General features: G+C 38.4%; 1 protein-coding gene across 2 annotated transcripts in view; it reads left to right on the forward strand.

Annotated features, from left to right (window-relative positions):
- TBCD (tubulin folding cofactor D) overlaps positions 1-22,530 on the forward strand; it is a 136,215-nt gene that overhangs the window by 50,705 nt on the left and 62,980 nt on the right. For both annotated transcript variants that reach the window (XM_067308544.1, XM_013960865.2), the window contains 2 exons: positions 8,136-8,292; positions 18,032-18,089. In XM_067308544.1, the coding sequence (XP_067164645.1) occupies positions 8,136-8,292; positions 18,032-18,089 (215 nt within the window). The remainder of the gene's footprint in view (positions 1-8,135; positions 8,293-18,031; positions 18,090-22,530) is intronic.

Here is a 22,530-nt window from a genome sequence, read left to right on the forward strand (position 1 = left end):
GGAACAGAATGGAGAAGGGAGGAGGAGATGGGCTGAGAGTTGGACTGAGGTTTAAATAGTCTTACAGAAATCCATTATATAAACTTGTTTGCAAACTCTATTTTTCCTGATTATCGTTTGTATTTTCGTATTCCAAAATAAGTAGCTTGATATTGATTTGCAGCTGCCTGGGTTTTTGAAGGACACAACAAGAAGTTAGGCTTCTGAAATGTGTTAGTCTATTTTATGGTGGTAGTTAATTGTGAGGCTTTTGGCAGGCCTCCAGGTACTTTTCATCATAGATACAGGAAGAAGTGAAAAAAGATCTTAGGTGGACTCTTAGAAAATAGAGAACACCCAAACCTGAAAGGCTGGTTATAGAGGAATTTCTTTTCTCTCCCAGGTGAACTTAAAAAATGGTAAGTGGTCTTGAAAATAATATTTTTAAAATGTATAATGCGTATGTTGTCATATTAGTTTTCAGATTAGCAAGGAAACGTTATAAATAGTGTAGAAATATTTTTTTTTACTGCCAGCAGGGACAGGCAAGAAGAAATGAGCTGAAGCTCCCCCCACTCCACTCCCAAGTGCAACTGGGAAGTGGTATAAATACTAAAGGAATAAATGGCAATGAATTGCTTCTAGTGTTTTCGCTGTAAGGTTTATCCCATTATTGCACAACCTTAGCCTAAAGGTTGGGGTTTCTTTGGTGATTTTTCTTCCCTGACACCTACTGTTAAAATTCACAAAATTTTTATAATCCTTCGGAATAAGTCATGTATTTGCATAGTAGGATTCCTTCATAAGCCTGTTTCTTCATGTCCTTAAACTGCAGTTTACTACTGCTCAAGTTAAAGGAAGAGCTCTGTTAGCTGTAACCTGTATGAAGGTCTCTGTTCAGCACTCATATGGCCTTTGGCACCAGTGGGTAGGTTAATTCCCCAAATTGCTTAGCACTGTGTATTTCAGCGTGGAAGGGAAGGTAGGTCAATCACAGCTTGGGTCAGCTGTAGCCTTTTCAATGTAGCCAGGTAGGGGTGCTTAAAGATTTTGAGTTTTTATGGCTGCATTACATAATGATGTTAAGGTTGCCTGGCCAAAATCCAGATCTCGGTCTGCTTCCTCGTTGGCCCCTTGCCATCCTCCAAAGGTGACACTGATTTCAGGGCTATAGCACTTCTGCAAGCCTGCCATTAGTTCACTGAAGCAGGCACCTGGGAAATGAGAGCTAGCGTCCATCTCTTGAAATGCTGTGTTTAAGTAATGCGACTGGTATCAAACGGTAAGTCTTTGGCAGAGATGTAGTTAGAATTGCAGTTCTTTAGGGCAACATCCACCTTGACCAGCACCCCCCCCCCCCCCCGGCCCAACAGCCAGGCTTTGCATCACACATTTTCCACCCTCAGCAGCGAGGCAGACAACCACCTCCTTTGCTGCCCAGCTGTGATTCATTGCTGGAGCAGGTCTTTCCTGTGTGCTGCCTGAGATAGGTCCATGGAAAAAAATATCACGTGATCATATAATTAAAGACTCTCTTGATTCATTACGTAGTGAGAGACTGAACTGAGATTGCAACCAGACAGAGACAGTCCTTCCTAGTCATAGGTTTGAAAATGCTTATTTGATCTGTGGGTAAGCATATATACAGCCTTATATACGTGGGTCACTGTTAAGCATTGTGAGAAGCTTAGGGCAGCTTCAGAGGCAGCTTAAGAGGCTTCAGCTGTTAAATTCTAGCATAGCTTCTGAGTGTGTATGAATTGCGATACTCTTCCCTTCTTGCCTTGCAAACTCCTAAGTAGGTCACGCTTGGGCGCAGGAATGAGAGAGGCCGTCTGCCGACCGCATTCGGGCGCTCGCCCTGCCAGGTGCAATATCAGAGCATTTCACAGAAACGCTCTGGAGCATTTTCCAACAGACAAAGCACCACTCTCATTTTCTTATCCTTGTGGCAGAAATTATCTTTCTGGATGAAATATTCCTTTAAGAGTAAATTCTGAAGTAGACAGCTTGTGTAGAAAACATGAGAGCAAATCATAAATGTTTGGCAGAGCTTTAAACAAATATTTATTTCTGATAATAGGCCTAATCTAGAATTATCTATGTTTGCATCTGTGTTGATATATTAAATATTAGTATAACAGCCTGAATGAAGTTACAATTAGAGCCTGCCTCTTTTTCTAAAAGAGGTTGGAGTGCTGTATAAGAACGTGTGGTCTCAAATCTGAAATTCTTTGCAATGCAAAGCCGGAGTTCTTTTCTGGGCATATGAGTGATAGTGATAGGTATGCAATTAAAAATACAGGAAGTTGACTTACTGTATTTACACGTTTTCTTATGCCTGCGGCTCACAAACAGGATGAACCCAGCAAAGGACACTTCTGCAGTGAGTTAGTTTTGTTCAAGAACAATTTGAAGAATAAAATTATTATTCAAAACTCATCCTTGGTATTTATGCTCAGAGATGTGATGAAGCTCCATAATTCATTAATAGCTGTAATGTTCGTAGATGTCCCTTTAGTGGCATTGTGCACAATACTTCAGTAATAGCCATCCATTATTTTATTTGAACTATTTTTTTCTTCTATTTTATCATTCTCAAGTAGAAGTCTTCCAGTATCCTAAGTATGAATTGAGAAAGCTTCTCTGGACAAACAGTTCATAGCAAAATCTAAGATTTATCTAGAAGGCAACTCTGTCTTGTTCTAAGAGTGGCATAGTTTACTCTTAATCTAAATTTATAGCAATTTTTAATTAACTTGAGATCCACTGAATAAACCTATTTTAAATGACATGGAATTCTGCAATTTTCTCATGTAGACAAGACCTAAGGCTAAGGAACAGGTTTTTGTTGTTTGTTTGTTTAATTACTGTATTTGTATGTTTTGTATGATAAACATTGCAATAAATAAAAAACAGCAATATGAAGTAACACATGACTTCTCATGCATGTGTTATAGGCTAGGTTTGTGTACGGTATGTTTATAAAGGCACTTTTTTTTTTTTTTTTTTTTTAAAGACTAGCATGAAGCATTTCTCCTTTAGTTAAGGCTGACCTTTCAGCCTGCAGTGTGCTCCACCAGTTTTATCAACTTCATTTGTGCTTATCACCTATGACCCAAAGGTGATGGAAGCGTTTGATCGAAGTCTGTGCTTAAAAAGCCAAGTATCTGTGCAACCTGTTGCCGATGTGAGAGCAAACCTCGTGTCTGTAAAGCTTTGAAGGCCGACGTTGTCTCTCCCTGTTCTTGAGGCTGGAGCACGGGGCCGTGTTGCAACCTGCAGTTATGTTATGTTGTTAGGTAAGGCAGGGTGGAGCGCAGCAGGTGCTTATTAATACCTCTAGGCTACAGGTAAAGGTGACTGTAGTTTCTTGAATGTTCACAGAACTAAACAGGTGGATATTGGTTTAAGAATCGGGTTGAGGGTGGACACTACTTATCCTCTGTTTTAATGGCAAACTTATAATATATAACTCTGGCAGACATGGTAACTTTTAAAATAAAGTACCACTTTAGCCCTTCTTGTTGTCTCTTCCCCCTCTGTTTAAAGAAAGAAAAGGCATATTCCTAATTCCAAAAATAAAAAAGACTTGTCTCTGCCCTTCCAAATGATTTTTGCTTTCTTCTAATTTGTTTTTTTCACTTGTGCTTTTTTGGAGGAATTGATTTTAGGTATGAATTAAACATCATTTTACATCTGAAAAACAATGCAGACCAGCACAGTACAACACTGCGACCGACTGATTATTGGAGAGTTGGTTATTATGTTGAGAAGAAATTATGTTACAGATATAAAATGCAGAAACTGACTGCAAAGCAGTGAACTTCATTGCTACTTTGTATATCCAACACAACTCTGGAAGAGTATGAACCTGAACAGTTTAAATCTGAGGAAAAGGTTAAATAAAGTTTGACTCTGTGTTTTGTGTTTAGACTGAAGACAAAAAGTTTGTGTATGTGTGGTAATGTGAACAGCCTCTATCAAACTGTGGATTAGGAAGGTCTTTTGCAAGATATTTCAAGTCTATGACGCTGTGACTATTTTGCCTGTACTGCTCCCTCTTGACTTCAGGCAGGTTCCTTGGTCACTGCAGGAAGCCAGAACAGAAGAAACCTGGGTCGTGTTTGAAGAAGTCTAGGGTAAAGAATAAAGTGAGGATTGAAATTTTTGGTAGGGTTTCTTTTGTTGTTATAACTCTTAAATACCAACAGAAACTATAATGCTGGTGGTGAATTTTCCTCCCTCTCTCCCCCCCTCTTTTTTTTCCAAGCACAGAAACATTTATTAGCAGCAGTCTTCATATAGCATTTCCCATAGTCCATGATTCACCAATAAGTATTCTACTAGTGATAGCATGAAAACTTTAACCAATCACCCCTAGATCAGTATTTCCCTTGTTGTTGTTACGTTTTATTTTTCAGGCCGCCCTTGCTGCTGCATACCTCCTCATCTTTTCCCTTTTTTTTCTGCCACCTTCTAGACTTCCACTTTGGTAGCCTGCCTTTGCGTTTTCCCCCTTTGCTCTCGGCACTGGCAGTCACGTTGTGTCTCTTGCAGCAGCAACGCTTTGGCTGCCAGGTACGACAGTGGACATCCAAGAGGCGTGAGCCCAAAGGACTGGTGTGAGGTAGTGGGCAAAGTCAGAGCTGCTCACAGTCATAGTACTGCTGTTCCTTGCACTTCTGTAACTTCTGCTCTTACAAGATCCCTGGCAGCATCACCTCCGTCTTAGAGACTGACCCTAATAAGTCCTGTGCCAATTGGTATTGATGCTACTGTTTGGGAAATTACTGCCCTAAATCAAAACCTGCCTGTTTTTTCTTTTGTACAGACAACAAAAACGTGACGGGCTGCTTGTGCACATTATTTCTGCACACATTTCTACAGACATTTCTGTGTGTTCCCCCACCACCCTGCTTTTGTTCGGTGCACAGAGGGGTGAGAGCACACTTACAGCTGTCTAAAGTAGCTGGAGTAATCACCTTGCACTGAAGGAAATTTGCAGCAGCTTTGCAAAATTGCCTTTGGCGGCTGTTTTAGTGTTCCTGTAGAACCAGCTAATTCCATTTTTTTTTTTTTTTTTCATTAGTTGATGTAGCATTTTTCAAAACAAGCTAGTCGACATTTTTGAAGATTTTTATTGCAGTTTCTTTCAGAACTGGAAGGTGCCAAAATATCCATCCGTCTTTGCTATATCATTGTTCCCAAACAGGAATTGTATTTTTCTTTCCATGTAGTGCCTGTGGTCCTGATGGTTGTATCTTGCCCATTCCTCTGATTACTGCTTTCTTTTCTTTAGTAGGTTTAAAGTATTTTAAATGGCAGTTTAGCACTTACCTTCTCCATGTGTGGTGCCTATTTTTTTTCTTTAAGGTAGCAGTCGTACAGTGAGGAACTGTACATTGCATTTTAATTAGTGATTAGTCCCTTCATCCAAGAGTATGCAGTCTCAGTTGCTAAAGAAATGCAGTTCTTCTTCAATGGGCTCATCTTTTGACAAATATTTTCTAAGGAAAAAAATATGCATTTGATAAATTTCTCTTTGTTGCATCAAATTTGAGAGAGACTTTTTCCTTTTTCTAGAGGCTGTTGTTTCTGCAGGCATTGTTCATTTATTAAAGATATGCCATCTAGAGAGGTGTATTCAAATTATATTTCTGGGTTTGCAGATGCCAAAAGGAAGCCCTCCAGGGAGCTTTAAATACAGTATTTGTTAAACTGTGGCAGTTTGCTGCTAGAGCTGTGTAAGAGAATTCTTCTTTAAGTTTTTGGATGTTCTCTTACTTGTGGAAAAACTGTTTGACTTCTCCAGTTTTCGTGGGGACATAAGTACTAAAGCTGATGTTTTTATCTACTTGCTTTCTTGACTTTTTTTTTTATCCCTTCATCATAATGGCAGTTTTATTCTAAGATTCTGGGATTTTCGTTTGCCTTTACTCCTGTTTTACTCCTCTGCTTGCTCTGTCTTCCCCAGTATGATTCCATTGCTGTCATACTTCAGCGTATGCCATTCAAGTATCAGCAGATTTTTGGGTTGTGATTTGCTTCACGAGCACAGTTAAGGCCACTTTTGTCACAGAATGAAGCTATGTGTTTTGGAAAGCGTGTGTTATTAGAGACATCCTGACACTGTCAGTTGAGGATGATTTTCTAGGTCAATAAGGAGAAATAGGCTAAGAATATTTTCAGGAATACACAGTATATTATTTCCATTCAGAAACATTGATACACAAGTATATTTCTTCTGCTGATTTTTTCCAGTTCCTGTAACTAGTTGGAGTCATCATGTATAACTTTAATAATTTGTGGTAGTAAAAAGAGAAAATACTTTCTTATCATGTAAGAAATCATACCCAGCTTGTCATTTGACCTGTTCCTACTAAAAAGAATAAACAAAAATCCCGTTGCTGCAGTTTAGTTTCCGTTAAATGTTTTCCTGTGTTTTAGTGCCTCTCCCTGCCCCTACCACCCAGAATAAGCCTAACTGAGAAAGAAAAGGCAGCTTCCCAGGATGGCTCTTAGTTGCTTTTGTCTTGGATCTCTCTTCCAGGCCTCAGGAGACAGCACTCACAGATCTGGGATTTACAGTCAATTTAAATGCATCATAAATATATTATGAAGTGCGGTACATGATTCTGTATTGCTGTTTAAAATGCAAATATCTCCATCTTATTTCCTCGCTGTCTGACAAAACTGTATGTTGATGAATTCGATATGATGGCTGATAGGAAAGTGAGAGATGTTGAAAGTGTTTTTTTTGGTAAACTGTTTTTCTGTATCAAAGGCTTCTGCTCTTTCATTAAATCATCCTATATTGCTGTAGTCTTTGCAGTTGTTTTGGATGTCTAAGTAGAAATGAGAGTAAACTCGCTCACCTGTTTGCATTTCTAGGTTACGTTGCAGTTTCATGCACATTCTGCCTCTATGATCTGTACAATTTTGGCAGTGCTGATAGATTCAAACTTAAAACACAGCTTTGAAGTCGCTCAAAATAACAGCTTTGAGTGGTACAAATATAGCAGCTCGCTTTCTTAACGTAAGAATGATGTTGAACATGTCACTGTGATTCAAGGGTCTGCAAGATTGTACTCACTCAAGTCCTTTTCAAGATTGATGTCTTGTTTGATTCACAGCTATTGTTAATTAAGAAGTATTGGCCGTGTTAGGACTTGTGGTGTGATAAATGCTCAGAGATGAATTCTGATGCTTTTATTATATGGTAGTTACAACATTGTATTTCTTAAGAAATGTTTTTGTGTAATGATAGATACTGCTATTTCAATAAGCAGCAATATTTATGGTCCAGGACTACTTAAATTGCACTTTAATATTGCTTTGACTTGTGAACATGTCCTGATAAGGAATAAATGATATCAGTCTTCCTTAAATAAATTAAGACACACTTGAAATCTAGTGGGCCAAAAAATGGTCTGTTTTATAAGAGGAGCTTCAAAATAAAAATTTGAGATATTTAGTAACTTTGCTTAGGCAAATGGGGATAGATAGGTACAATACTTGTCTTACAGTGCAGCTGTGAGTGGAGAAGGCTTGCTATCCATACTCTTCATATATATATATTTTTAAACCTCTGTTAGAAGTACACAGAAGGTACTTTAAGTCTTCTGAGTGAAGGTCCCAAGCACAAGACTATTACTAAAAGAATTCTCTGTCAAGCCTGGAGTCTGCTAGTCAATACTCCATTCAGTTGAGAGGGGGAAAATGAAATGAACCCTTTAACCTTCTCACACCTTTACTGCATTTTGTCTTTAGCAGTGTATCAAGACTAAAGAAATTCAAGTTGTTACCACTATAATAACTTTCTGACGTAATTCCTAGCTTTTCTGAATAATATTCTGCTAAATTAAGATTTTTTTATGTAGCCCCCTTGCTTTAATCCTCACTGAATTATACATGAAGAGAATAAAAAAATAAACTATTACTGGTAAAGAATCAAAATACTATGCAAAAATCAAAATCCCTTCTTCGCAATTCAAAATCTCAGCTGGTGTGTATTAAGTTATGCCCTCTTTTTTTTTCTGAAAATGCACATACCTCACCCTGTGTATTTTCTCTAATGAAACCAAATGTCCTTATACCTTCCGGTTTGCTGTATGCTTCTAATTGTTGCTTTTGTGCACCTTTTTGTTTCACAGTCGTTCCTGTCATTTTGAAAGCATTAACATATGATGAAAAAAGAGGGGCATGCAGTGTGGGTTCCAATGTGAGAGATGCAGCATGCTATGTGTGCTGGGCCTTTGCTCGTGCTTATGATCCCTCAGAACTGATACCATTTATTAATCAGATTTCAAGGTAAGTTGCTGAGTTACTTGCGGTTAATTTTTAAAATCTGTTCAAAAATAGAAAGGAGCTAGAACTAATAATTAGTATTCTAAGGCTCTATCTTTAAAACATTGAAAATTAGATATTGGCCAACAGTGATGCATCCATTTAGGGGTACACTTAAAAAGGAGCTTGTGTGTCCCATATAATGTGGATGAAATCAGTTGAGCTCTGGACATTGTTCTCCAAGGAACAGAAATTTTGGTTTCTCTGAAATAACATCATTCAAAGTATATTATTAAAAATTACCAGATGTGCTAAATATATTAAGATTCAGAAAGAACTGAATACGCTGGCGGGGTGAGGGGGAGAGTAACAATTGCCTTTCCCTGTAATTGTTAAAGACTGAATCTTCTTGTTGCAGTATGATGCAGTTTAACTTTTTGGATTGAAATGTATCTAAATGCTTCCTTATCATGTGCGTTGACTTCATTTCCTTCTCTTTATCTGTCACAACAAAACCAAAGAAAAATCTAAAGAAATCCACAGTAGAAAAATTCAGAGAAATTAGTGAGTTTTCTGTTGGAGGGGTCCTCTTTCATCTGCTTGTCACCTGATCAGCTCTCTGGAGTAGATTCAAGAAGTTAAGATTTGGCAGCTTAGTGCAGTAGCGGAAGAAATGACAAACTGCTCTAAACCTGAGCAGCTGCTTTATGGAGCCGTCCAGAGTTGGAAGTAGCAGGAGAAGAGAACACTTAAGGAGCAAGTCACTTCTTACCATTTCAGATGCACACTGCTTTCTAATGCTCCAGGAGTTTTAGTGCTTGAGCGGATGGCATGGTGCGAAGAGTGCAGCACTTCCCTGTTGACCAGCTTGCAGCTTGCAGGTTGAGCAGGTTAGGTCTAAAAGGCTAGCTGGACGTCAGCTCTTCTCAAAAGATCCATTTCTGAGCCACCTGCTTTTTACGTACAATCTCTTAATTTTCCTTTCACAGTGCTCCAATTCAAAGATTCCTATGCCCAGTTCTTTTGAGTTAAGCAAGAGCTAAGTATGCAGGTTTCTTAAACCAGACTCCTTAAACAAGTCCTAGTTCATGTCTGAAAATTTGCTAAAATAGCAGATTGAAGTACAGGCTTCCTCTGGAGGAAATTTTACTCTTGCTTAATTGAAACTGGAAAAATGATTAATTTTATAATGGGCTCTTTATGTATCACTGCATTTAAATAACATTTTAAAAATAATTTCCTATTTCTAAAAGTGTTAAGAACTGAGCTTTGTGCTGTGATCCTGAATTCTTAGTAACATACCACTTTTGAAAAGTAGACAGTTTTTATTGTAATTACCAGAAGGTGTTAATTAAAGATTAAAAAAGAGAGAAGTTTTTTCATTTTTGAATCCTTTTTCTTAGAGTACTCCAATCCAAAATGACCACTGTGTTAAACCATACCTGTAGTTGGAAGGACAGGAATGCAAGTACTGCTTTTTCAGTCAGTGGTGTCTGTTTCGAAAGACTTTCAGAAGTCAAACTTTCAAAAGATGTCCAAATCAAAATTGGTCAAATTGTGATGACGGACTATAACCTGGTGCAGCTTTTCCCTTACACTTGGGCTATTTCAGCAGCTACAGATTTGTTTTACATTTTTTTTTTAAAAAATTATTTTTTTTAATTCTCTTTCTTTTCCTTCTATTTACCAGGCTTGTGGGATTCTCTCCTTGGCATTTAGACTTTTTGTTGGCTGCACACTTGCTGACATTTCACGGTGTCTTTAACAGCTGATTTGCACTGTAAACACCAAGAGGTAGCTTCTAACAGTTTGTTGGCAGGTTTTTAGTACACCCACTGACAGCAGCAGCTCAGGCATCTTTGTTCTCCTCTCCGTTGGAGGTTTTTTGATCCATAGGCATTTAGCAGTATCTTTTAAAGGAGGAAGGGGAAAAAAAAAAAGGCACTGTCTTGCTTCCAAAATGCTGAGTCTAGCAAGGAGATATAGGATTACTTATTTAGCTCAGCAGGTACGTACAGAAAAAGTGACTTGTTCTTTCTTCTTTAAAAGTTGATTTTAAAGTTCTTCGGGGTGGTGTGTAAGCCCTGCATGCCCATTTTTATTCCTTGAGCCCAGTGCATTCTACCCTTTCTGGTCTCTGCTGCTCTTTATCCTCAAAGCCTCACTTTCCAGTGCTGGCCTGTCTATGGAGGGTCGCATGATGGTATCTCATATGTGTGTGGCACCTACTGCAGGGTTTTTTTGGGGGGGGACCTTGATAGAATCTTTCTGTCTAAGAATCCCCTATCAAATTTCTTGAGGCCAAACTTTTTTTTTTTTTTGCTTTCTTGTCTTTTCTTCAAATTGAGAAGACAAAAAAGACATCTTAGCCTTGTCTCTGCTAAAGCAGTTTCATGTTGTTTTGATCATTTTTCGTCTACAAGAAACTAGAGACTAAAGGAAAGATGTCTCATAACACCAAGGTATGTCAGAAGATGAGACCATCCAGTGCTCCTGGATGGCTTCCAGAAAGAGAATGTGTTACTGCAGAAAGGATCTGCTTAAATCAAGCTTGCCATGAATGGTGGTATTTTCCATAGTAAGTTTTTAAGGAAATATTTTAATTTGAAGGGCTGCATTTAAGTTGTCTTCTGGCTGAGTTCATCATAAATCATGTGTACTATGAACTTCTTAAGATAAGGGTACCTAAAGATGTGCTTGCACAGTAAAATTAAGGTGTGATTGCATCTTGGGTTGTATTCCTGGGCTATTTTTAATCTAACCAGCATGGGTAATGGTAGCAATGAGGACAGTGACACCTGTGACCAGAATATTACCAAATGTTTCCACCAGGCTGTTGCCAGCTGTGCCGAGTTATGTACTGCTATCTTTAAACTGGCAGGAGTAGATTTATACTCATGCTGCCAGCATATCTTCAGGATGAGTGTAGCCATACGAACGCTAAGGTCTGGTTCAAAACTGATGTTTTTTGTAGATTTGGTCATTAGCCTCATGAGAGTATATCTGCTGCTTCCGTCCTCTGACTTAATTGAACAGCTCTGAGGTTTCTTTTAAGGTCTAACAAGCTTGTTCCTTAAATGAAACTTAAAAAAAAAAGCCTGAGCTTGTAAGGCATCTTTTTATCAGAGTTTTTCTTCTGTTTGTGATGCTTTGTGCAATACATTTTTCTTACCCATTCTTTTTCCCTTCTGTGCTGCAAAATAATGTCATTCTTTTATGTTAGATGCAAGCTCACTATTTTGGTTTTATCTGATTTGTGGTGTTTTGTTTGAATGTCATGAAGCTGTTTGTAATTGTCCACAAGTTCTCACAAAGGAGACTGCGTTTCTGAAAAAGCTCCTGACTTTCAGCTTTCAGTTGTTTGGAAACGAATTCTACTTCTCTTTTTAGGAAAATATCAGATGCAAATAGTTGATATCTTCCACCTATGGTAGTAATACCAATTCACACTGAGGTTATGCCAGCTATGCCAACTCCACTTGTCTGGAATAAGTGGGTGGAGAGGGGAGCAACACAAGGTGGGGAAGAAGCTGAGAATTCCTTATACTCAATTGTAAGGTGTTCTGCTTTGTATATACTTAATTTTCTAGCAAAGCTGCACAATATTTTAGCTAGTATTAATGCTACAGTAAGGCTCTACTTAAAAATTCTTATGCTGGCCATAACTTTTCTGAATATAATCAACTCTTGAAGGTAGAATTGCCACTCTAGAGAGAAACAGGTAAAAAAAACTATTCAAATACAGTATGACACACAGTTTCACCTATTGTGTCAGCAAGCTGATAATTACATACAGTTTTTTTTTTTTAAATCTAGCCTTAGGTGTGTCACTGTTTTACTTAAAGAAGAGTCATACTTCTAGCCACAAGCAAATTGTTGCTGCCTTTAAAAAAAATGCAGAACTCAGCATCTTGAAACAAAGCACATGATGTTCATTGTAAGCTGCATTGCACAGCAGAAGCATCTGTCTATATGAGAATACAAGCTATTAGAATTCTTACAGGAGAAATTGTAAATTGTTGACCTGAAAGGAAAGCTACTACCACTTCAAAAAGGTGTAGTGACTAATTGAGATCCTGAACTGTATTTTTTGCTCTGGTGTTAGGACTTGGAAGTGGTTTATCCTTCACAGTCGTTAACACTGCTGTTTAACTGGCTGGAGGAGCTCAGATAGTGCTGAACTCGGAGTGTGAGCAGCTGGTTGCTTAATAAGAGCACTCAGACTCGAAGGGCAAGGTGGTCACGATGGTAGAGTAAGCACCCTGGAGAGCTGGTGGTAACTACAAGCTGTTGAGTGGGTATATAGTTAAATAATGACCTATTTCATGTCACAACCTTTGGCACATGGTAGTGTATCTCGTCCAGGAAGCTCACCAGAGTGCCAAAATGTTGAAGTGTGGTACAAACTGAGTCTTGCCCCACAGCCAGCTCAGATTGTGGTGCAGCGGTTACAAATTAAAACAGTGGGGTATTTTGCTTGTGTGTGTGTGTGTGTGTGTGTTTTTTTCTTTCTTTTTTCTTTTTCTCTTCTCTTTATCTTACCTGCAAAGCTATATGGACTTGTAAGGTAATTGGGAGAACTGGCTCTGTCTTTCCGACTGTCAAAAAAGGGAGATAGGTTTTGAAGTAAGCCCTTCCTACGTCATCAACACGTGAAAGTATGTTGTCATGTTAAGTGCTGAACTTTTTATGTAGGCAGGCAACATAAATATTTCACTTTTTGCTTGTGAAAAATCACCTTAAAGCGTATACAAATCATATTTTGTTAATAAAACTCGTAACAATGTTTTGAAAGAAATACCTCCTTATTCAGTGATAGCTGTTTCCTCTTTGCTTTCTTATGACTGTTCTGCTGCTAAGTAATAAAACTGTCAGAATATTGATGTGACAGACTGAGGTGGCAGTAGGTCATACATCTACCTTCTCCTTCCTACACAGGTCTTAACCACTCTTCTTGAGAAAGAAAAAATTACAGGGAGAGGACATGTGTTAAAAATATTTGCCTCACAATTTTTACATTTTTACTTATTCTGCCAATTTTTCCCTATCCATATTTCAACAAGATGCAGTTAGTAATGTTTGCCTCTTTTTTTTTTTTTTTTGAAGTCCAGTTAAACTGATTTCTAAAACCTTCCCTGTCCTGTTCAAACTACAGGACCACAAGAAGAAAATTCTTGGCAAAGTGAGGGAAACATCACTCACTGTAGGATAGCCTTACTGTGTTTTGGACTATTTGCATGTACTGAAGTTGCTGTTCAGGCATATTTTTGTGATGCTGCTTGACTGAGATTTGTTCTCTCCCAGTCTCCACGTGCATGCACTCTGTTTAAGCTTATCTATGGGGAAAGTTAAACATAATTTAATACCTTGAAAATATGGGAAATTTGATTTCTGTTCCCTTGGGTGTAGAATTTATTATCTGTAGACTGGCAGGTGCACAACAAGAAGCGGAGACGTTTTGTTTAAAATCTAAACAGCAAGTAAAAAGGAAAACCTACTTCTACTCTATTATACAATTAGCAAGATTAAATTGTTACTTGCTATCTTAATTATATGAAACTATTGCACAGTCAGAAGGGAGTTTCATTTTATCTGTCATTCGCTGGTGTAGGTAATCAATAAATGAGTCGTTATTTAGAAAGAGCTAAGCGCTCTCCTGTTCGGCAGAGCGCTAATGCAACTGGTGCGCAGGGTGGAGGCGTGCAGGCAGCTTTGCCTTCCCTGCGGTGCTGCGTTGTTTTTGAAGAAGGAAAAAAAAGGAAGGTGCGGCCATGGGGAAACGATGCAGCTTGCTCCGGGGCAAGATTGTCCCGCAGGACTGGGGAAATCTGTAACGTCGCTCTGAGCTACGTCTTGTACCATGATGAAATCCTGAGAATAGCTTTTTTTTCTCTTGTGTATTTGAACGTTGCCTTCAGAAGAGAGTTGTGGGCCTACTGCATCTTGTGCTTCTGTAAAATTATTTCCTCCAGGGGCATCATACGGTGTTTTTTTTGTTTTTGTTTTTTTGGTTGCAACTCCTGTTCCAAATGTTTTCCATATTGTTCTTTTCTACAGGAGTATTTATATGAAATATCGGTGTATTTCAGGAATTGAAAATTTTTCTCATTAAGATATGAATTCTGTTATCATACAAATTTTTATTTTTAATCTCAACAAAAGTTGTACAGATCCAAGTTTAACTTTCACCATTTCACCCCAAATCTTGGGATTGAAGTAACACACTAAATATCCCAGCACCTTTGTTTCTGTATAACTCTCAGCTAAAATTACGAGATGGCAACCGTGCTGCGTCTTTCCTCGCCTTCAGATCTTCCACTTGCCTGTCTGGTGCTTCAGTGCGATCGCTGGGCCTGGCCTCCCCTGCCCTCCCGCAGAGCAGGGAGGAGAGCTTTCCCTGATGCTAAAAGTCAGACTCTTCCCTTTTTTGGGCTCAGGAAGGAAATTCTGGTTTTGTGCCAAATTGGCAGCCGGTCTGAGAGTTTATTTTCTCCTTCCCACAGCTTCAGGGTGGTATGCTTGAATTAATCGGAGTAAATTCTCGGAGGTTAGCGATAGGATAAGCTGCTCGCTGCCTGTGTCCGGTGTAGGTTCGGCCTAGAAGGATTGGCACCAAGTGAGCAATGAGGTTCAAGTTTATTTCCTGATGCTTAGGAGGGGAGGGTGACCTGACATTTCTGCGGTAGGACGGCCTCTGCTCTCGGAGCCTTTCCGCTTTGCAGGGGAAGGAGATGAGAGGACCGTCGGCTGGGGAAGCGAGCTGCTTGCGCGCTTCGAGGCCGAGTCAAGAGAGTATTTAGGGGAGACAGGGCAGCGGGTTGGGAAGAAAGCAGGAATTGCTTGTGGACTGATAGGGTTGCAGCTTGTTTTCTAAAATCCATTTGTGTTTGTTGTCCACGGAGCTGCCTTGCCGCGCTCACGGGCGAGACGTCCCTCGCGGGCCCGCGAGAGGCGTTTCGCAGGGCTGCGAGAGGCCTGGCTGCTCCGCTCTGCCTGCTGGGAGGCAGGTGTGGTGCGCTGCCGGCAAGTCAAGACACGTCTCTGCACCTAGCTTAAAAAAAGGTCCCACTTGGTTTGACATAAACAGTTTCTTTATGTTAGGAAATCCTGGTGGAGTATCGCATAAACTCCCACGACAAAAGCAGACAGGTGAAGACACCTTAGACATGTTTCATCTTAGGCATGTTGCTCTCCTTGCTAATCTGTGTGGTAGGGCGGACTGTGCCTGCTTTTTAAAATATTAAATTAACTTGGAAAAAACATTAATGTCGTTTGATAAGTTGAAAATGCTTTTATTAAAAGGCTTAGCATAAAACCATGACCATAGTTTGATTTATGAATATAATGAGGCGGGAGATTAAAAAATTCCTTTTTTTTTTTTTTTTCCCCCTTAACCTAGTATTGAGTTGAAGTGCTGAATAACTCAGGTGGCATCACCTAGACAGTATGTTGTTTTGCTGGTTTTACTTAAATGGGTCTGCCTTACAGAAGAAGAAAAGATGGGAAAGTCTGATTGATTAAAAACTGAAACATTGGCCAGGAACTCTTATTGTGTATAATAACCTGAAACTGGTTTGCATTTTATTAAATTAACCAGATTTTAAGTCTAAATATGAAGTGGAAAGAGCAGACTTTATTTTCTGGTGAAAGCCCTTTAACATTTGCAGTTTGAAAAGACCTATACAAGCTTTTAAATCAGAAGATTGGAGAAGTTATTTGTGCTGAAGATGCATGATGTAAACTATTTTTGTTTTTTGATAAATTGTTTTGCGGGTCTTACTTTCAGTAATATACTACGATTATGGGAGAAATTAAGGACAGAGCAGAAATGCCACAGTGCTTATGTTGAGCCATAATGTATTAAAGAGGGGGGGGTACACTGAGGGAGTAACACGACATACTTTTCCTGTCCTCATGTCCTTGACTCTGGTCTCTAAGTGTCACTTTGGGCCACTGCTGGAGACGGGACGCTGGCTTAGAAGGCTTTTGGTCTGAGCCGGCACAGCTCCTCTGACGTACCCTGCAATACTTACCTTCACGTTCCTCTGATGCAATAAGGGCAGCGCTCTGGATTCGGAGCTTTCTGGCTTGCTAATTTTGTTCTCTTTTCTTTTTCCAGAAGAGAACAATATTGAAAAGTTGCGTAACTCCTAAAATAATTTTTGCCTTACAGTCCGGCTAATCTGAAACCTCAGGCAGAAATTTGCTTCTGTGTGCTTTCCAGCATGATTTCCAACCACTTCCTTAATTTTGAATATGTTCTCTTCTGTAATTAAAAGATTTGTGGGAGCTTTTTGTATCATTAAAACCATATACTTCTGAAATGTTCTTTTAAAGTGATTTTTAAGTTTCTCTGTGTGCCAGAGAAGAAAATTAGCAGACATTGCATGAAGATGATGTGTTTGACCCAGCACTTTTTTGGAACGGCCTTGTAAGCTGCTTCCTATATATTCCTTCATAAGTATTTGCTCTTCCAATCACTATCATATGGATTACCTTCCTTTGTCTTATAATCGCATAATATCTTTGTGGCAAGGACGGGAATTGCTCATGCGAGTAATGCTAGGAAAGCATTAACTGCCTGTAGAGCAATTTTTACATCTGTTTGGTAAAACATTAAATTGATGGGTTTTTATTTTTCCATTTCAGTCTTGCTTTCTGTCTCTTGTTTTCCTGAGATGGGAATAAACTGCAATTACAGAGGCAATGTTGATCGTGCGTTGCTGTGAATTTTAACAGCACGGTCTTCTGCACCGTAGGAAACTGATTGCCACTACCCAGGGAAGTTTGATATCATCAGTGTAATTAATATCTTTATGCTAAAGCAAAGCTATCTCGGATTTACTTTTCAGTCAGTATTTATTTCCTGTTTTGCCTGGAGTCAATAAGTAATGTAATGAAGAGTTTTGGGGTTTGAAAGGAATAATTTTCTGCTTAAATGATTCTCCTGAAGTGATGTTTATTTGTTGCTGAAGTTAATTGAATGCTGCAGGTAGATTTCTGGAGCTGTAGACTTTGTGTCCTGGAATATATTCTTTCTCTCCTGTTGCGTGGCATATCTTTAAAACCTGTTCTGTTGAGGTAAAAAGGAGTTGAACTTGCAGGGTTACTTGACTTCGTGCTTAAAGAAATATTTTCATATAATCATGCCTCAGGATCTCCATGTCACCATTTAAGAAACTTCTTTGTGATTCATCTTGAAGTGCCACTTTTTTAGCAGGATTTACATATTGTTTTCTGTTTGTTTTTTTTTTTTTTTTTACTTACAGTATATGATACTTCTTGTACAGATAGCTGTAATTTCTCATTGCTTAACTTTTAGTTTTGCCTAGGTCTTACATAAGACTTGCTGTGAGTTTGGCTACTGAGAAACTGTATTTCCAAGTTTTGATTTAAAAGTACGCTGTTTGAATCTCACATATAGAGATACTGATTTTGTCCAAAATTTAGAACTCTGCTACGTTTAAAATATGAAACCTTGTTATGCAGTTAAATGTATGTGCATACTCCTTAAATTGCTTTGATACAGTAGGACAGCAGTTGTCTGTTTGCTGTGGAAAGTCCACAGCAAACTAGGGAAAGGAGGAAGTATGTGGATGTTTCAACCCAAATTTAGTTTAGATTTGCATTTATAAATAATAAGCTCCTTGTAGGAAATACTGAAATACCAAGTATTCTGCTTAGAAGCCTAAACATTGAAATGATGGCATTGCACGTTTCTTCTCATGTTTTCATAACTTATACTCATTTTTTCTCTTCTCAGTGCATTGGTTATTGCTGCAGTATTTGATCGTGATGTTAACTGCAGAAGAGCTGCTTCTGTAAGTTGTCACATTCTAACTCATGTTTGTTATTTTTATTTTAATTTCATAATTTGTAGTGTCAGATGGCTATGTAAATTTACAGTATATAAGCAAAATATTGTCCTGTGAGCAAAAAAGTGCTTTTTAAAATCCTTAAAGCTGTGATATGAATGTAGATTTTAAATAATATAATCCACAGATCCACGTCTTGATTTATGGCCACAGTTCACAATCCGCTGTATTGTCATCATATTGGACAAGATAAAATATCTAAGAAAGAGCTAGTTAGCAATTTCTAGTGACAGTATAAAACACAAAATGATCATAGCTAATATACAAACTAGATCTTAATAAATCCGCCCGAGTGGTAAGTTGTTTGAAATTAATACTTTTCTAGTTGTTCATCAACTCTTGTTCTATAACTGAAGAAAGTTATTTGAAACAGTCTAGAGTAATCTGTCTTTCAAACATGTCTTCAGTTATTTTACAAAACTTTTCCATAGGACAGGGATTTTTTTTTTTTAAAGAAAGTGATATACCCATTATGCAGATACTGCTGTCTAGTTAATAGAACTGACGCAACAAAGTATGTTCTGTGGAGCCGTTGTGCAGAACATGTCTATGCTGTTGAAAATTGAAAAGAAGCCATGATTGTTGTTAAGAGAAGGGCGTTTATGGAGGAGAAGTTAGAGAAGTTGAGAGAAAGAAAGGATGGCCGTCTTGTCTTTGAGAATGTAAGTCAGTGATGTAAGATGTAAGTTATGTTTCTTCAACAGATAAAACAAGTTATCTTATGCAAATTAAAAAAAATCTGTAACTATATTAATAGCTATTTATATTAATCAAACACAAGACCAAGCAATATTTGTCAGAGAGCCATATGTCCCTATTCCTAAGGACAAACTTCCCTCTGAATGCCTAAAAAGAAAGGCAATTGTTGCAGCATGCGAAGCAGATTAACAGTTCTGGGTCTTATGTTTTGACTGAAGTTTTGAAAGCTAATACATTTAAAGGAAAGGAGGATTCCTCAGGGATACCTGGACAGCATCCTTATTTCTTCTAGCTGCACCTCTGCTTGAGAGTTTAAGCTGTTGAATGAAGCTGCAGCATAATATCTAGGGAAGTGAGTCAGTTAACTTGTGTAACCATATTGCAAATCGCTTTGTCTAAATAGGTTAAAACCAAGGCATGGAAGATAAGATGCTGTAGATCGCTGACTACTGATATAACATGTTCTTTGCATGATGTACAATTAATGAATAACAACAATGCTGCTCCCCTCAAACTAAAACACCTAAAGTTTGGAAACTATAGAATTTACCGTTCTTGGCTAATTTCAGTCACTTTGGTTGAATAATGTCCTTAGATGAAAACACAGGGACCTTTGTTTTCTTGAAAACTGTATGAACCATTAGCAAGTGTAGCTGGTGAAAAGTGAATTGTTTATTTGATTATATATTTATAGAAATTATCCTAAGAATCAGTGATAACAAGGATAAAGAAAAATAGTTTTTAACGTGATTGCCACTGCAAGAGTACTACTTACCTTTAGTGATGTTCTACTTGTACTTTGTAATCTTTATTATGATTTAAACATAAATTGATAGTTTGACCGTGAAATATGGTGCTGAAACAGATATATTTACTAATGCAATATGCTTAGTGCAGATTGTGCTTCCATATTTCAAATTAGTACAAAATATAGTGCATTGTTTTCTTCTCACTTTAAATATGCTGTCAAGTGTTCTGCAATTTGATTAACTCCAGTCAAATTAGTTTTTCATTAGTACATTCTATTTAGGGCTGGTAAAAATTTGAAACAGCTGGTTTGTTTGTTTTTTAATGGATCATTATTAGTATACTAAAACCTTTATTTCCTGTTTTAGGAAGGCAGGCAAAGAAATATTTTGTGTTTACCAGCTATTACTACAATTTTAAGGCGTAATTATTCCCAGTCGTTACTACAGTTAAATACATGTTTAAACAAACAACATGTTTTATTAGATTTTCCATCTGTTACAATATGTAATATGGAGCACCAATAAAACAGAAGTACACATGGAGATATTCTGAACCCCGAGGTCAGGGAGAATAAACCAATGCTGTTCTTTTGAAGCTCTGAAAGCGTTTTGAGCCTACTTTTGCAACTCTTCCATTAATAATCATTACAAGGGATAATCACATGGACAAGTGACCTTGCACTGGGCTTCATTGTGTTCTGACAGCTTAAAGAGAGGAGGTTTTCTTCTTTTTGGTTGGTTGGTGGTTTCTAAAAACATGACTTGGAGAATGGTCTAGTATTTTTTAGCTTTTTGTGGAAATAGCAAAGTTTTCAGGTTAGAGTATAATATTGGTTCGAAAGGCTAGATAGTCATCTAGGCCCTGATATCATTGTATCTTTAACTTAGATCTTTGTATCTGATTTTTCCATCTCTAGAATGGGGATGATAACGAAAAGTGACAAATGACTATTACAAAGCAATTGAAATATTAGGATTCCTTAAAAATTTGCAGTTCCAGTTGTAATATGAAAATATGTTTGAAATCGTTAGTGACATTTTCAGTGATTAACAATCTTTTTTTTTTAAATATTATAAAAAAAAACTGTGGAACAATAAAAAGTGCTAAAGGAAGAAGGAGGGAATTCTGTCAACATTAAATGAGCTATGGAAAATTGGCTTTTTCACTTGGATGAACAATATATTTAATTCTTTTCATATTTATATCTTATTTTCTCTCAAGAAACTTTATACAGAATAATATCGTGGGTCTTCTTCCTTGTAACTTTTTCTGTACAAGGTACTCCTTCACACCCAGGAAAAATAATTTACAATATCACTTTTTTTTTATTTGGCAATTTTGCTGTTGAAATGGAGATAAGATGCTGTTCTCCCAGAACAGTAGCATGTTTTAATTGTTAGGGCAGTGGAATGTGCAAGGTCTAGGAAGCCTTTCTAAATCACTGGTGAAGTTTTCCAAATGTAGCTCTAAACACTTTTTCCTTTGAGGGCTTTTTTTTTTTTTTTTTTTTTTTGTGTAAGTTGTTTGTCATTGTAACATTTCTCATAATTTGGTGAAAGCTAATTTGCACAAATAGGCAATGCTGAAGCTCAGAGAAGTTCGTGGTGATTCATACAAACCTCCCTGAACCTACCTACCCTTACTAAAAAAAAAACAAACAAAAAACCCTGCATTAAGGAAAACCTTCCTACATTAAAAATGTAAAATTGCTACATTAAAAAAAACATGCTGTGTGAAATCTCTGCATACAGCAGCTGTTTTGCTTCAGAGTTGTCTATTGCCCCCTGTATACCTCTTTCCAGTAAAGACTGATTAATGATATTGCCACAGAATATTTCAGTCCTGGGCCTACAAATACGTGATAAGTAAAACAAAACTTTGGCTAATTTGAAACCAGAATTATATTGCTTGGATATCAAAGTTTCTGTTTAAACAAAAATTGGCTTTATTTGCTTTGTATCAGTAAGGCACTTGTCTGAGCGAATGTGTTTTAAAGAAATTGTAAGGCAGTGATTATTTTTCTTTTTAAATCCCTTGGATATGAGAATTGAGAGCCTCATCCTTGCTGAAACCCTGTTGTGCTGAGCAGAAGGGTCTAAATAGCATAAAAGGGAACTTAAAGCAACATCTGTGCAGGAAGAACTAAAATGGTGCAGGGTGGCGTGAAAGGATGCCCTGCCACATGTCAGTAGAGAGGCAAGGAGTTGGGAGAAAAACCCTCATGTCAGAAACTGGGCCACGGCAGGCAATAAAGAGGCGATCTCGGGCATTGCTGCAGCTCGCGCTGCTGTTCTAGAAGGCTGCGATATGTGTTGCCCAAGGGTGTCTTCCCCGCCGCGTGGCCGCCGAGGAGAGCCCGTGCTGCTCCGCCACAGGTGACCCCAGACTAAGTAACGGGGTGGCACTGCTGCAGCGAGGCTGCCTCAGCATGCAGCTCAGGGTGGGCTCCCGGAGCCTCCGAGGGGGCGCGGGAGCCTTTGCTGGGTGTCCTGCAAGGGATACACTGCTAGCAGGAGCTCAACTAGCCCAGGCAAGTCTGCAGGAGCAGCAGTCGTTAGCCTGAACAGATGCAACCTCCGAAATGCACGCTGAGACTCTGGCTTCCCCAGGCCTTGCTTCACCTGTGTGCGGGGAGCACTTGCTCCATATGGAGGACATGGGATCTTGGTGAGCTAACCCACCTGTCTTTTTTTACAGGTGGGTTGCCACAGGTGGATTGTGTTTCTGTAGGGAACACAGAAGCCCTGTCTGTCAAAGTTCCTGTAAAGATTGGGACTTGCCCCCCCAATATTTTAAATACCAATTGGCAAATGCTGTCTATTCCTGGAGATTTGCCTTTGTATATACAAAGACATTGCATAAGAGAAGTAACCAGATAATTATGATCTCTTCTCCCTGAAAGCAATTAAAATATAGAGCTTTTTATTAACATTTATTT

The sequence above is a fragment of the Apteryx mantelli genome, chromosome 19, assembly GCF_036417845.1.
Source record: "Apteryx mantelli isolate bAptMan1 chromosome 19, bAptMan1.hap1, whole genome shotgun sequence".
Lineage (NCBI taxonomy): Eukaryota > Metazoa > Chordata > Aves > Apterygiformes > Apterygidae > Apteryx > Apteryx mantelli.